The 16,985-nt window shown below is 42.8% G+C and overlaps 1 protein-coding gene across 3 annotated transcripts in view; it reads right to left on the bottom strand.

Annotated features, from left to right (window-relative positions):
• The window catches only part of LOC147111258 (RNA-binding protein 5-like), a 53,567-nt gene that overhangs the window by 18,959 nt on the left and 17,623 nt on the right, over nt 1–16,985 (bottom strand). For all 3 annotated transcript variants that reach the window (XM_086001987.1, XM_086001989.1, XM_086001986.1), the window contains exons 5-10: nt 13,543–13,615; nt 12,642–12,715; nt 7,887–7,973; nt 7,334–7,394; nt 4,311–4,376; nt 587–747 (exon numbers count right to left, since the gene is read on the bottom strand). In XM_086001987.1, coding sequence (XP_085858113.1) covers nt 587–747; nt 4,311–4,376; nt 7,334–7,394; nt 7,887–7,973; nt 12,642–12,715; nt 13,543–13,615 — 522 coding nt within the window. The remainder of the gene's footprint in view (nt 1–586; nt 748–4,310; nt 4,377–7,333; nt 7,395–7,886; nt 7,974–12,641; nt 12,716–13,542; nt 13,616–16,985) is intronic.

Raw genomic sequence — 16,985 nt, forward strand, 5'->3', positions numbered from 1 at the left:
AACAGGTACATTTAGGCCAGTAACAAAATGGGCATTTAAATATAATTATGGACTTTGGTGGTACTCTGGTTTTTCACCTTTGGGAACCAGAGATTGAATTGTTCTCTCAGTGATGGGATGAAAATCTCGTTCACTAAAAGTGTTGAGTGGAAAATTATTTTCCACTTTTATTTGGGAAGGCCATGGGACCGCTGGTATGGGAGATGGAAAATGACACATGTGTAGTGGGGTGTTCTAGGTATGTGGCTACATCATATCATTGGGCTGACCTAGGAGCACTCATTTCTCCGTCTGAACATCCCTCAATTAGATAGCATAAAATTCAGCAAAAACCAAAACAGAATATAGTTAACAGAAGACACAATTCATAAATCTCCCCAAAGACTGAGATTACTGGGTTGTTTTGTTCCAAGTATAGTCTGTTACAGATCAGCAGTGCATGTTTCTCTGAGCAGATGCCTACCACCCTCTCAGCTTAAGAAACTGTACGGTGAGCAATCCAAGGAGGAAGAAATTACTGAACTCAAAAACCACACGCCTTATCACTAATGTTGTACCAATAAAATGCTTAACGACCAAAACTCACCACAATAGAAGCTAGCTGCACAAAAGCAAAGCCCCTGTTCAGTTGGGTCTGCTTGTCCTTAATCAGCCGAATATTGGAGAGAGACAATGCAGCATACGGAGAAAGAGCACTTAAGATGGACTCCACCGAGGTGTGGGAGCTAATATTTCTTAAAATGACAGCTGTTTAAGGGAAATAAAGATTTATGTAAATCTGCAAGACATTAACATAGCACACTTCCACACTTATTTAGGGTCAAATTAACCTCAGAAATCTGTTTGCTATAGTTGATTAAAACTAAATGTCAGCCATGGCTCAGTTGGTAGCATCCGCACCCGAGTCAGAAGGTTGTGGGTTCAAGTCCCACTCCAGAGACTCGAGTACAAAAATCTAAACTGACACTCCAGTGCAGTGCCGAGGGAGTGTTACATGGTCGGAGGTGCCGTCTTTCAGATGACGTGTTAAACCGAGGACCCGTTTGCACTCTCAGGTGGACGTAAAAGATCCCATGACACTATTTCGAAGAGGAGCAGGGGAGTTATCCCCGGTGTCCTGGGCCAATATTTATGCCCCAATCAACACAACAAAACCAGATTATCTGGTCACCATCACATTGCTGATTGTGGGATCTTGCTGTGCACAAATTGGCTGCCGCATTTCCTACATTACAACAGTGACTACACTCCAAAAGTACTTCACTGGCTGTAAAGCGCTTTGGGACGACCGGTGATCATGAAAGGCACTATATAAATACAAGTCTTTCTTTTTTTTACCAAAGTCTCACTGTCTCCTGATAGTCCAGCTTGTCCAATGAGTAGCACAGCCACCGACAGTAGAAAGGACTCTGGCCTGCATCTGGTTAACTGGTCTCAGCCAGAATAGCAGAGGGGACTCTAAATTGACTCCACCGCTGCAGGATCATTTGGGTGAGGGGGCGGGGGGAGGAGAGCGAAAGAATGAAAGTAGGCTTCTCCACTCCTGATCACTATTTGGCAACTTCTGCTGCAAGTGCATAGATGAGTATAATCAGGTGTGGTTAGGTTGGGATCAGTTGTGACAAAATAGCCTGCTGACCAGATTCATCACATAAATGGCCACCTGGACAAGCCAGCTGACAAACTGGCACTCACGGAACCTAGGAATCAAACACATTCAAGAGCTAAGAGCTTTGAAAAAAAAAAACATCCCATTTGCCTCTGGGGCTGAATGCACAACCCAACACAATAAAAGTGGCCAGTCTACCATATAAAATAATTTTCAATTGTTTCAACAACAGAATGGGATAGTCAATTCCAACCAAAACAAAACAAGAAAAACTGGTGTCGGAACAGGAAAATTTATGCTGAGGCAACAGAATGTGCTCTTCTAGAGTTGTTAAGGGACTTAGCTGATGGAAGTAGATGGAACTTCACTCAACATCTAGCCCACGAGTGTACTTGACACTAGGTGCTGGAGCGGATAAGTAGCGAGGTGGGGGGGGGGGGGGGGGGTGAGGTGGCACATCGGGCTTCACTGACACCACTTAATGGCAGCCAGCATCTCTTAAAGGGGAGGTACGTTCTGGCTGCAGACAACAGGGAAGTACTTCTGAACAGAGGAATGGCTGGAAGTACAGAGAGGGCACCCACAACAGTTTCCATGTATATAGCACCCTTAATGCAGTGAAACATCCCACAGTGCTTCACAGGAGCGTTCTCAGACAAACTTTAGCATCGAGCCACAGGGGGAGATATTAGGAGGTGAGGTCGAAGAGGTAGGTTCTAAGGAGCGTCTTAACAACAACTTGTATTTATATAGCGCCTTTAACGTAGTAAAACGTCCCAAGGCGCTGCGCAGGAGTATTATAAGACAAAAAATTGACACCGAGCCACATAAGGATAAATTGGGGCAGGTGACCAAAAGCTTGGTCAAAGAGGTAGGATTTAAGGAGCGTCTTAAAGGAGGAAAGAGAGGTAGCGAGGCGGAGAGGTTTAGGCAGGGAATTCCAGAGTTTAGGGCCTAGGCAACAGAAGGTACGGCCACCAGAGGTCGAGCGATTATAATCAGGGATGCTCAAGAGGGCAGAATTAGAGGAGCGCAGATATCTCGGGGGGGGGGGGGGGGGGGGGTTGTGGGGCTGAAGGAGATTACAGAGATAGGGAGGGGCGAGGCCATGGAGGGATTTGAAAACAAGGATGAGAATTTTGAAATCGAGGTGCTGCTTAACCAGGAGTCAATGTAGGTCAGCGAGCACAGGGGTGATGGGCGAACGGGACTTGGTCCGAGTTAGGACACGGGCAGCCGAGTTTTGGATGACCTCAAGTTTACGTAGGGTGGAATGTGGGAGGCCAGCCCGGAGTGCATTGGAATAGTCAAGTCTAGAGGTAACAAAGGCATGGATGAGGGTTTCTGCAGTGGATGAGCTGAGGCGAGGACAGAGACGGGCGATGTTACTGAGGTGGAAGTAGGCGGTCTTTGTTCTGCTGCGGATGTGTGGTCGGAAGCTCATTTCAGGGTCATATATGACACCAAGGTTGTGAACAGTGTGGTTCAGCCTCAGACAGATGTTAGGGAGAGGGATGGAGTCAGTGGCTAGGGAACAGAGTTTGTGGCGGGGACTGAAAACAATGGCTTCGGTCTTCCCAATATTTAATTGGAGAAAATTTTTGCTCAGCCAGAACTGTATGTCGGACAAGCAGTCTGACAATTTAGACACCGTGGAGAGGTCGAGAGAAGTGGTGGTGAGTAGAACTGGGTGTCATCAGCGTACATGTGGAAACTGACGCTGTGTTTTCGGATGATGTCACCAAGGGGCAACATGTAGATGGGAAATAGGAGGGGGCCAAGGATAGATCCTTGAGGGACACTAGAGGTAACGATGCGGGAGCGGGAAGAGAAGCCGTTGCAGGTGATTAAAGAAGAGAGAGGGGCTGAGAGTATTAGGGAAGGAATTCCAGAGCTTAGAGCCTAGACAGTTGAAAGCACGGCCACCAATGGTAGGGCGAAGGAAATCTTGGATGCACAAATGGCCAGAATTGCAGGAATGCAGAGTTCTTGGAGGTAGGGCTGGAGAAGGTTAAAAAGATAGGGAGGAGTGAGGTCATGAAGGGATTTGAACACAAGGATGAGAATTTTAAATTCAAGGCGTTGTTGGACAGGGCGCCACTGTAGGTCAATGAGCTCAATGGTGATGGGTGGGACTGGCCTTCTTGCGAGTTAGGACAGTTTCGAGAGGGGCTTCCAAAATGTCACATCACTCCTCCACTCCATTCTCACAAAGAGCCATGTAAGTGCTGAGGCGCCGCCCATCATAGTGGGTACTTAAGTGCCCATTTTGCGCAATAAAAATAACCACGGTGCCAATGAATTTCTCGGCCAGCGGCTTTAGTCTTCCCACCATTACAGCTCATCCTAAACTGGATGCAATACAAAAGGTATTGCACGATGGATAATGAAGAAGTGGGACTGAATGCAGGCTGCAATTACAGCAGAGAAAAAACTTCAAGAAATCTCTATGATTTAAAGGTGGTTGAAAATCATTCTAAGACTTTAAAATATATAGTGAACTTCTCACTGACATTAATGCACAGTGCAAGATTAATTATGACAGTACTGGAAAATTATTGAAAGAGCAATTTGCAATGATTACCAAGGAATTCTGCAGCTAATATACATCAGAAAACACATTGTAGTGGAACATAGAAATGTTGATAAGACCACAGTAAGTAAACAGAGTGGAAATGCAAAGAAAAACATTTTAACTTACTATCACTATAGTAATCAAGCGACTGTTGAATTTCTGCTGATGCAGGGTGCTGATCCTGTTCTGACTCTGAGCAAAAGAAAAATAGGTACTAAGTTCCATCACAAAATGAAGAGACTGGTGATTTTTTTTTATAAACTGGAAATCATTCAACAGTACAAAAGGTATTGTCAATGTTTTATGGAACAAAATTGTTGATTTTCTCCACATACACACAAATTTCTAGTCAGCAGTGCCCACCACTGATATTAGCCGAGTAACTCTACAGTGTCAAATGCAATCCTTCATGAAGTTTTATTAAAATAACTGATACAACAAATGAAATACTTCACATTGAAACTGCCCTTTAATATAGCTGGGTTACTTCCCTAAACTAAGCCAGTGTCGACTCCCCCAGCATCAGCTGGAGTGAGGCTTCCACGGCATAAGCTCCGTTACTTATAAACTGTCTGGGAAAATAAGATCAGAGCTCAGGTGAGAATGTATGCAAATTCAATCAGCCTGCTCACATTCAGCTTTTAAAAAAAAAAAATATTGCAGGAATGATTAGTTGATGATTATTGCTCACACCAGGTGAAATGAGGGCAATCCTAGATTTGAAAACTAGGATCAGGAGTTGAAGTCAGCTGTTGGGGCAGAGGAAACCAGTGGAACTTGGATGTGCAGGACTTTGTGTAGGAGAAGCACGGTGGCATAGTGGTTAGCACTGTTGCCTCACAGTGCCAGGGACCCGGGTTCAAATCCGGCCTCGGGTGACTGTGTGTGGAGTTTGCACATTCTCCCCGTGTTTGCGTGGGTTTCCTCCGGGTGCTCCGGTTTCCTCCCACAGTCCAAAGATGTGCGGGTTAGGTTGATTGGCCATGATAAAAATTGGCCCTTAGTGTTAGGGGGAATTAAATACGTGGGGTTACGGGTGCTAGGGTTTGGATGATCAGCCATGATCTCGTTGAATGGCGGAGCAGGCTCGAAGGGCCGAATGGCCTACTCCTGCTCCTATCTTCTATGTTTCTATGTAGAAGACGCAAATTAACTGAAGCATGAGGGTAGGGATAAAAGGGTCAACGAGGAGAGCATTCATTCTAAGGGAATGAAGATGCTGATTAGGGCTTCAGCAGCACTGGACGAGTCGTGGGAGTATAAGCATCCAATGTTTTAGAAGCTAAAAGAAGCAGTTTTGACAATGGATCGAATGCGTAAATTGTGCTACTTCCAGAAGTAGCCTGAGGGGGAAACCAGGTTGGTGGAAGAAGTTAGAGCCAGAAACATATAGATGCTGGGAGAAGCCGTAAAGAGTGGCTTTGGTTTTGAAGTTGGGCCAAAGGAAATTTCAACCCATCCAGAAATTAGAGTTCAGTGTTATCTGCACATGTGGAAGCTAGCCAACGTTGCCAAGGGATTACATAATATACAGCACAGAAACAGGCCATTCGGCCAATTCAGTCCATGCTGGCGTTTATGCTCCACTCGAGCTGCCTCCAGTCTTGCCTCATCTATCAGCGTAACCCTCTATTCCCTTCTCCCTCATATGATAATCTAACCGCTCCTTAAATGCATTTATACTATTTGCTTTAACCACTCCCTGTGATAGCAAGTTCCACATTCTCACCACTCTCTGGGTAAAGAAGCTTCTCCTGAATTCCCTATTGGATTTCTTGGTGACTATCTTATATTGATGGCCTCTAGTTTTGCTCTTCCCCACAAATGGAAACATTCTCCCTGTATCTACTCTATCAAAACCTTTCATAATTTTAAAGACCTCTATTAGGTCACCCCTCAGCCTTCTCTTTTCAAGAGAAAAGAGACCCAGCCTGTTCATCCTTTCCTGATAGGTATACCCTCACATTTCTGGTATCATCCTTGTAAATCTTCTCTGCACCCTCTCCAGTGCCTCTATATCCTTTTTACAATATGGCGACCAGAACTGCACACAGTACTCAGAGTGTGGTCTAACCAAGGTTCAATATAGGTTTAGTATAAGTTCTCTATTTTTCAATTCATTCCCTCTAGAAATAAACCCTAGTGCTTGATTTGCTTTTGTTATGGCCTTAGTGACCTGCGTTGCAACTTCTGTGTATTTGCACTCATAGATCCCTTTGCTCCTCTACCCCCTTTAGATTCTTATTTTCCAAGTAATATGTGACCTCCTTATTGTTCTTACCAAAATGTAATACCTCACACTTATCAATGTTGGAATTCATTTGCTAATTATATGCCTATTCTGTAAGTTAATTAATGTCTTCTTGTAATTTGTTGCAGTCCTCCTCAGTGTTGACTAGCCCTCCTAATTTGGTGTTGTCTGCAAATTTAGACATTATGTTTTTGATTCCAAAGTCTAAATCGTTGACATAAATTGTGAACAACAGTGGCCCCAGCACTGATCCTTGTGGGACCCCACTTCCTACCTTTTGTCACTCTGAATAGCTACCCTTTACCCCTACTCTCTGCTTTCGGTCTTGAAGCCAGCCAGCTATCCATTCTGCTACTTGTCCTGACTCGGCAAGCTCTGACCTTATTCATTAGTCTATTATGTGGTACCATATCGAAGGCCTTTTAGAAATCTAAATATATTAATTCTACTACATTACCCTAGTCTACTCTCTCTGTTACCTCTTTGAAGAATTCAATGAGGTTGGTCAAACAAGACTTTCCCTTTTGAAATCCATGTTGACTATTCATTATTATATTTTTGTTGTCTAGATTTTTTCTATTTTCTCCTTTTGTAGGGATTCCATTATTTTTCCTACTACTGATGTTAAGCTGACTGGTCTATAGCTCCCTGGATATGTTCTATCACCCTTCTTAAATATAAGTATAATAACGTTAGGATGGTATGTAAATAATGAAAAGGAGATGATCAAGAAGGTCAACGTGGACAACTCCAATTTAGAAGCGGAGCTCCTTTAAATGGAATTAAAACTAGAACTTGGCAACGGTGAACCATGCAGATGACAAACTGCAATTCAATGCACTGCAAAGAAAGCCTTCTGGATAAGGCTTGAAGTTTATATCAGTTGATGTCTACTTACCAGATTTTGAAGCCCCACACTTGAAACATTTTTCTCGCCTCTTGAAGTTATATATGCCGCACTGTATTTAAGTTTATAAAATGTTATAAATATCAGCAAAATATCAGAAACTGACTTTTACATGGAATCCAGAAGTCTCTATTTTACTGTTACTAGTTAAAAAAAATTATAGTAGTGTAGAATTATACTCCAATATGCAAGACGAAATATGTAGTGAATATTTTACAATGACAATTTATTTTACGATGTCAGGAATTAATAAAATGCTTCACGTTTTCCCTTTACAAATAAACTTTAAAAACATTTACTGAGATTAGACACTGTGAAAGTATTATTGGTTCTAGTGCAGTAAAGAGACAGCACTCAACACCATGGATATGTAATTCACGAAAAATGTTTTTTGAATAACTAATTGTTTGAAAAGTAATCTTGTAGATCTAACATTACCCATCCTTAAAAAAAATCATGGCATATGCTAACCCATCAACATTTTAAAGACAGACATTCATATAGATCCCCAGTTAAACTTATATAGGTGGTGTAATCAAAATACCTTGCCACAAAGCCAATCTTCATAAGCCTTTGGTCGTGGATTGCTGTAGTGCATGGTGACATACTTCCCCTGTATAGTCAGGTATTTCTGTAAAAAATAAATGATCATTTAGTACCATTTCAAGAAAAAGGTGTCAATATTCCCATGGCAGTGCACACGTATAGGAGGGGAGTTATTTCTCCCAAATTAGTGCGTGAATGTATGTATATGCATTTATGTATGTACTGGGGACAGGGAGCTCAGGGCACTAGGTTACCTACACTTAGCCCATCCTTATTAGTCTTCAGTAAGATGGAAGCAGGCCAAGTCACAAAAGGTCCAGCTAGAAGAGCGTGATCACAAGCGGTCTGGAGTGAGACAGCTCTATTGTGTTAATGCTTGCAGAAAAAAAAATTAAAATTATGCTTTAAAATTCTAAAGAGACAGATTTATTTTAAGTCAGCTTTGCTTTAACGAAATGAAAAGTAATTCTTTCCCATTTATAACCTATCAACCACTAAGCTTGGCAGAATCTGCTGCATCATCTAAAATCTTTCCGACCCATTGGGCTGGTTGAACAAAGCTCAAGCAGCATTATGTGGAAGGTGTTGCAAGATCCCTCGTGACAAATCTGTTGCTACCTGGATCTGGCCCACGTACTTCATCCTATTTACTAGCGATCCTTATTGCATCTTTTTAGAAATCAACATGCACCCCCTTATTTTTGAGGCGTCTCCTGTACTTTGAAGCTTATAAATTCAAATATGGAACACAGTAAAAGTGGCATTGCATGTTTTGTTCTTGGCAGTACAACGGAAGGAAAACAAACCCTACATTTAGTAAAAGTTTGTTGCTATTACTGAAAGCCGATGTTACTGAGTAGAAACACCACAAGCATAGAATTATTATTAATTAGATGTGCAAAGGGTTTACAAATTTTATATTAAAACACAAGTTTTGAACTGTGGACTTACAGAAAGACAATAGTTTACAATGTACTTTCAGGATCTGTCCAAGTCATTTAATCAGAGTCAGGAACAGCAAGTACTCTCATCAGCTGCTACTGCTGAGCTAATCCTAGCAGATAATGTATCCCAGGAACCTAGTGGATAAGATATTTATCCACAAACCAGCCAACTATTGCAACACAGAAGTGAAAAATGCACTATTGCTGATTAAATTTCATGCCATCAAAAATCCTATGCTCTCCAATTTCAATTCAAACTTGTATGCCTATATATTTTCAAAACTAGTGTCGGCAAAACTATGAATTTTTTCTGTTGGCCGAACAATGGACCTTACGATTTAAAGTTCCATGGAAACATGTCATAATTTCTGAAACATGTCAGGGCGTCAAGTCAACAGTAGGAATCAGAATACTAACTTTAAGCACCAGACAGCTCTCTATTTTTGGTTTTACTCCGCAGAGATATCATAACAAATCTCTGCTCCAAGCCACACCTAGCAAAACTCTAATTTTTAAAAAAATCCAGACACGTTTTTATTTTTCAAATCAGACGTGCGAGAAGCTACACTGCCTACCTAATTTCTGAAGAGATTCCTAATATGCCTGTGTGCTCACAGATTTCAATCTTCAAGGGAAGGTCTGATATTTCTAATTTTTTTAATAAGAATTATGAAAAAGACTGGGAGGCAAAGTGGGTTAACACACTGTCTTTTCACCTCTGATGAAAGTTCTCTCCCCCCACAGGCTGCAACGGCCTTAATGAAATGGGCAAGTTATCTCAACCCAGTTCCATAGCATAAAAGGATATTTCCAAACTTGGTATGTTTGATGTTTACATTGGGCAATGTTCAATTCTCCACTTCTGTGCACTGCACCATCTCCAGGTGAAAGAGATTGGTTTTGCTGTCGACCCCTCTCCCAGCACTACACTCTCGCACACCATAAAGTATATGAATTGGTGTAAAAGAGTGGGAGTGACTAGCTTCAATTTTGTGGGAAATTCAATGAGATAAAAGAACAGGCTATGGTGGAGAGGGCACAATGCTTTATATTTTCTGATCACGCCCAAAGATCCAGCCCAACTGGCAAAGATGCTGCACAACATCCAAAAGATCATCAAGCAGAAGCAGAGCTGGGACGCCTTCCTATATCACTCCCTCAATGGCAATCCTCCCTCAATGGCAATCCAGGCTAGGAAGATCTTGGGTTTCCTCTAACCTGCAACTCATCAATGTATTCCACTGGGGTTGCACTTTGTGCTTGAAGCAGGGGAAACTCTGAAAACTGACCCCTGCCAGCAGCCAGTTGGCACTTCAGCAACACCACCCTACATGGACAGAGCAGCTGTCAAAAGTCTGGTGATAAAATGAAAACCCACCAGGTACCAACGCAGAATGCAAAGACAGCAGTATGTTATTATTACAGTTGGCACCCTCTGGAATCAGTCTTCAGGCTACCCATAACCCAAGCTGCTCGATAAAGCTTACTCACAACTACAACATACCGTTTATACTATGCCTAGAACACTGCATACTATGACGTAACATATCAAACAATTGCAATTTTTTTTTAAATTAAGTAAATTTTTATTAATTTAACACATCAATATTGAGGGACACACACTCCCTCCACTGTCGCAGCATTACAGTTAGACTCTGGCTAGTTACCTCTAAACTCCATCCCCATAATGTGCCCTAATCCCAATCGTGTATCTCCTACTGCACCAATATGGCATTTCTTACAACGTCTATCCTTGTACCATCTCAATCACTCCTAAATTATGGGAAATTTGGTGTTAGGAACTCGTCCATTTAGTACTGGATTCAGACTGCCAAAACACACTTACGGCAAGATTCTTACAGCTGTTTTAGAAGAGTCTTTCACCCAAAAATGCTGGGCCAGATTTAAATCCAAGTCACAGATGTGAAAGGACAGTGTTAAAACAAAATATACTACCCAGTCGCGTCAGGATTCTTGTTAAAATACAAATTCAGGTAGCAATGAAAATTTTCAAGTCATCCCAAAACTGATCTCACACACATCATAGTAGCGGATTTCAAAGCAGGTGAGTGAGGCCTGGGAGCAGATGGCTCAGTTGCCTCAAACAGTGGTACAGGAAACTTTCGTTTAACCGGAGGTTAAAAGTCCGGAAAGCTCTATCTACCGGCAAAATTCAGGAGCCGTTTTCTATAAGTTTTTTTACTTCTCGTTGCTTTTTTTTTCCCCCCAGTCAGGCTCTGCAAGGTCTGTAGCTAAGCAACAGCTTCAGCTAGAGACGCTTGCAGCTGCAGCCGACTGTTTTGAAGCTGTTGCTAAGCAACAGGGTTTGTTGATTCACACAGAGCTGAAAAGCTCTATGTTTTAACATTGGAGTTGTTTTATACGGCAGTTTTGATCTAACGGCACCAGCTCGGTCCCGTCAGTGCCGGATACCAGAAAGTTTCCTGTACGATGTGCATGTTGAAAGAAACAGAAACTGGTGAAAGAGAGTCTAAAAATCACTCATTTTGAATTACAGGTTTATCACTTTTCATCGATTACTACCAAAGCTTGTTCCTGACATTCTGATGTTCAGCAGCAACTCGCTTGATATTTATGTTTTTTTTAGGCTGCTCGTGACCTTGAGTGTATCATAAAATTCAACTTGTATTTTAATAAAAATGCCTTTGACACACTGTCATTGTTCTGTATAAAGCACAAATACACATAGCTGATAACAAGCACAAAATGTAGTAAGTAATTTAGAACTGGCTAAATACAAAGTAACATATTAGGCTTTTAACAAAAATTGTTTCGCTTCAGCTTGCTTTTCTTATCCTTGACCAGGGAGAACCTAGGACCAGTTTGGTTATGGAGTGTCATACTACATTAGTGTACTAACACCTCATATCAGGGTGCAGGTTTGTGCTTGCTGTTCCTCATAGTGTGCTTACATCATCAGTCAAGCCAACAAGCAGGGAAAACTAAACTGTATTAAGTCCAAGTTCAAGGGTAAGTCAATCAGTGCTGCTGCTGCAGCATACCTTTCAGTAAATAGGCCTCGAGCACCAGACACCTCGGATCAGGTCACTTGACTTCCTGATCCCTTGATTGGGAAACAGTATGTAAAGTTAAGGGCAATACACAATTATCATTGCTACTCTCATATGCATCACACCGCCTTTACTGTGCTCAACTTAACTCACCTACATACCACTAAGCAAAGTTTCATTTTTTTAAAAATTTGTTCCTGGGATGTGGGCATTGCTGGCAAGGCCAGCATTTATTGCCCTTCCCTAATTGCCCTCGAGAAGGTGGTGGTGAGCCGCCTTCTTGATCTGCTGCAGTCCGATATCTGACGTTGCTGCCTTTGCTCCTGTCATGGGGAGAAATTAGCTTGTTCTCAGCTAATAGAAGGCTGAATGAATGCTACACTGGATGTTATGTTAGGGCCATTCAAAAAAGGTCTCACTGAACCAAATTAACAGTTTCTTCAGTGTGAACAAAATAGCTTTGTAGCATCCACTAAAGGCCAACTATAAATGTAGGTGTAGTTTCTGCCCTATCCCCTTATTTTCACCATTGTCTTTGCTGCCTTATGTAACCTGAATCATTGCGCCAGCTGTGGTTTATACTTATTTATAAAAAGGTTGTACTTGCAATCAGTCCTACGGAGTTTGCAATTTATACAGAATTCTACAGAAAAACAGAAACTAATTCACTCGTTTTGGAAAAAGGCCCTTGTGTCTCATTACATCAGTTTTCAATACAGACAATTTGATCCTTTTTATTTTTTTCCTCCAAGAAATCTAGACTTGTGATGAAGCAACCTGATTGGCTTCCATCCATCTTGTTGCGTCCTGCAAGTGATTAAACTCCACGAAGGCGAAGCCACGGCTTTGACCTAGAGACAGCATTCAGATATAGACGGGATTGTGTTAGTCAATGGGTTTTAAAGCAGCCATTCTCAGATGAATCTCTCAAGTCACCCTCCTGCTTCAAAGCGTCTCCATTTACAATTTTGTGAAGCAGTGTTTCTCTGTGTGATCTCATTTTTCCTTTTCTTTGCCATGGCAAGGAATTGAACAGTGCAAAATGTCAATATCTAGGGATAACAATACTTCTACAAAAAGATTTTTTTTTAAAGTTGCATGGGAGAGAGGAAAAAGGCATCTTTCATGCAGGCCATGACAAATTGACCTCAAACAACAGATTCCATATGTGGTACCCACCTGCAACCCAGTTTTCACTGGGATTACATTTTCTGCTGTTACCACCACCACCCCTGTGCAGAACACATGAAGGGAGTGCAGTGGAGATAATATTGAAGAAAAGGGAAGGAGAAAGACAGAAAAATAAAAATACCAGAAAGAAAAAAATGGGAACTGATATTTTGGGAAAGGCAAAGCAACATTCCTGACCCCAGCCCTTAAATGATGGGACCTCTTAAATCCTGGGCTATAACCCTTTGTCTGTAACTTACAAAAGGAAAAAGTTACAGTGACTACTGTTGCCACTGCATAATTAAGAGAGAAGTTACATCTTGCTTTCAACAATTCAATGATACTTTTCACGTTCCTCAGCCATGGCAAATTCTTGTGTTCTAATGCTGAACTCTCAGCTACTGGGTAAACCAAATGTGGTTTTTTTTTGTTTGGGGGGGGGGGGGGGGGGGGGGTGGCGGAGGGAGGGAGGATGGGGAGAAACCTGGAGCAGGAACAGAAATCTCACCTGACATTTTGCTCCTCATTAGTCGCACATCTCTTGGCTGAACTCCATCATAAGGCTCTAAAACAGTTCGAATCTAGAAAGAAAATAGTATTTACTAAGCCAACTCAAAACACTCGATCACAATTCAATCCGGATCAAACGCATGAACTGAACTGCTCAAAAACACTAAACGTGGATCGGCGGTTCTATCTGCACGGAATGTGAGAAAGATAGAATATCAGCGTTCCAACACACTGCGCCGAGGAATAGTAGAATACAGCTTTGCTCCTATTGTTCGGGTTCACCGTCAACACAAAAAAGGCACCAGGCTGCTCTCCACATGGAAAAAATAAAAACGCAAAAAGCAGGACTGGAATTTTATTTTTTAAAAACAAAGGCAAAAATAGTTTAAGATTTTGTTTAACGCAACAAATCCAATATAGACAGATAGATGCTTCTATTATCCTTTATAAACTTACTTAAACAATTGTGCCACAATTAATCACAGCAAACTTCAACAGAAACAAGAGGAGGCAATTTGAGGTATTCTTGACTGCAGCAACACCTTTCACTTCTGGTCATGCTAGGATGTGTTAGCTGGAACCCCAATTCACTTCTGTGCCTCCCACCCCCTCCCCCACTTTCACAATCAGATGTTTGCGATGTGACTTTTTTCAGCCACGATTAAACCACTGCCATCTAACAACTCAATTAATATTCCACCTCCTCCCCAAATGCTTGCTACAGTTGTACAGGGCCTTGGTGAGACCACATCTTGAGTACTGTGTGCAGTTTTGGTCGCCTTATCTGAGGAAGGATATTCTTGCCATGGAAGGAGTTCAGCGAAGATTCACCACACTGATACCTGGGATGGCAGGAGTGACGTATGAGGAGAGATTGGGTCGACTGGGCTTGTACTCGCTGGAGTTTAGAAGAATGAGGGGGGATCTCATTGAAACTTATAAAATTCTGACAGAACTGGACAGACTAGATGCAGGAAGGATGTTCCCGATGGTCGGGGAGTCCAGAACCAGGAGTCACAGTCTAAGGATAAGGGGTAGGCCTTTTAGGACAGAAATGAGGAGGAATTTCTTCACCCAGAGAGTGATGAACCTGTGGAATTCTCTACCAAGGAGGCAGTAGAGGCCAATTCATTAAATATATTCAAGAAGGAGTTGGATATGTTTCTTAAGGCTAAAGGGATCAAGGGGTATGGGGAGAAAGCAGGTACCGGGTACTGAACTTGGATGATCAGCCATGATCGCATTGAATGGCGGAGCAGGCTCGAGGGGCCGAATGGCCTACTCCTGCTCCTATCTTCTATGTTTCTATGTAAATTGTTTTCTAAAATCATAACTGATACTAACACAAACAAAACCCATGAACCTAAATAACATTTTTACACACCAAAATAATAATTACTGAGTCTGTTACTGACACTTCAGTTCCCAGTCTTCAGAACTCAGATCTACAATGCTTTGATACTCGTGTTGAGTAGATAACTGAACACTAGATCAAACTTTTCTGTGCTGTAACATGCTATGATTCACAAACAGCTACAGTGCCATTAAATAAAGACACATTTGCATTTATATAGGCCTTTAATGACCGTGGAACATCCTAAAATACTTCACTGCCAATAAAGTACTTCCCACAAACATCAATAAGATAATCTGTATTTAGTGGTATTGGTTGAGGAATAAATAGAAACAGAAATCTCCACGGACACACGAATCTCCATCAAAGACGGACACCTCAGCACTTCACTCTACCGCAAGCCCACGGACAACCTCACGATGCTCCACTTCTCCAGCTTCCACCCTAACCACGTTAAAGAAGCCATCCCCTATGGACAAGCCCTGCGAATACACAGGATCTGCTGAGACGAGGAGGAACGCAATGGACACCTACAGACGCTGAAAGACGCCCTCGTAAGAACGGGATATGACGCGCGACTCGTCGATCGACAGTTCCGACGGGCCACAGCGAATAATCGCATAGACCTCCTCAGAAGACAAACACGGGACACAACCAAGAGTGCCCTTCGTCGTCCAGTATTTCCCCGGAGCGGAGAAACTACGCCATGTTCTCCGCAGCCTTCAACGTGTCAGACGACGACGACGAACACCTCACTAAGGCCATCCCCACGCCTCCACTACTCGCCTTCAAACAGCCACCTAACCTCAAACAGACCATCGTTCGCAGCAAATTACCCAGCTTTCAGGAGAACAGCGACCACGCCACCACACAACCCTGCCACGGCAACCTCTGCAAGACATGCCAGATCATCAACACAGATACCATCATCACACGTGAGGACACCACCCACCAGGTACATGGTACATACTCATGTGACTCGGCCAACGTTGTCTACCTCACACGTTGCAGGAAAGGATGCCCCGGAGCATGGTACATCGGCGAGACCATGCAGACACTGCGACAACGGATGAACGGACACTGCACAACAATCGCCAGGAGGAGTGTTCCCTCCCAGTCAGGGAACACTTCAGCAGTCAAGGACATTCAGCCCCCGATCTTCGGGTAAGCATTCTCCAAGACAGCCTTCGAGACACACGACAACGCAAAATCGTCGAGCAGAAACTGATAGCCAAGTTCCGCACTCATGAGGACGGCCTCAACCGGGATCTTGGGTTCACGTCACGCTACATGTAACCCCACCTGACGTAGAGTCATCCAGACTCGAGTCGTCGTTGGCTTGTTCTCTCTGCACAGATGCGGCCGGACCTGCTGTGATTGCCAGCAAAGTTTTTTGGGTTTTTTTTCCTGTTTTTCATACAGACCCCAGCATCTGCAACATTTGACCCCTTGTGACCCCACCTCATTGTTCTTTGATGTAATGTTTCCCTGACTGATCTGTTTGGACACCATTCACACCTTTGATTGCTGTAATTATCTCTCTGCCGAGGTGTGATAAAGGGCAGTTAGAAAGATTACCCGTAATTATCTGGCAGTTTTCGCCGGCTATATATGCTGTGCCTGTATGCTTCTCTCCACTTCGCCTGACGAAGGAGCAGCTCTCCAAAAGCTTGTGATTTCAAATAAAGCTGTTGGACTATAACCTGGTGTTGTGTGACTTCCCTCATTCTTCTAAATACAGGCCTAGTCGACCCAATCTCTCCTCATACAACAGTCCTGCCATCCCAGGAATCAGTCTGGTGAACCTTCGCTGCACTCCCTCTATGGCAAGTATATCCTTTCTTAGGTAAGGAGACCAAAACTGCACAGTACTGCAGGTGTGGTCTCACCAAGGCCCTGTACAACTGTAGTAAGACATCCTTGCTCCTGTACTCAAATCCTCTTGCAATGAAGGCCAGCATACCATTTGCCTTCCTAACTGCTTGCTGCACCTGCATGTTTGCTTTCAGTGACTGGTGTACCAAGGTCCCTTTGTACATCAGCATTTCCCAATCTATCACCATTTAAAGAATACTCTACCTTTCTGT

Source organism: Somniosus microcephalus, chromosome 11, assembly GCF_052327205.1.
Source record: "Somniosus microcephalus isolate GS21.2 chromosome 11, FLI_Smic_1.0, whole genome shotgun sequence".
NCBI classification, from domain to species: domain Eukaryota; kingdom Metazoa; phylum Chordata; class Chondrichthyes; order Squaliformes; family Somniosidae; genus Somniosus; species Somniosus microcephalus.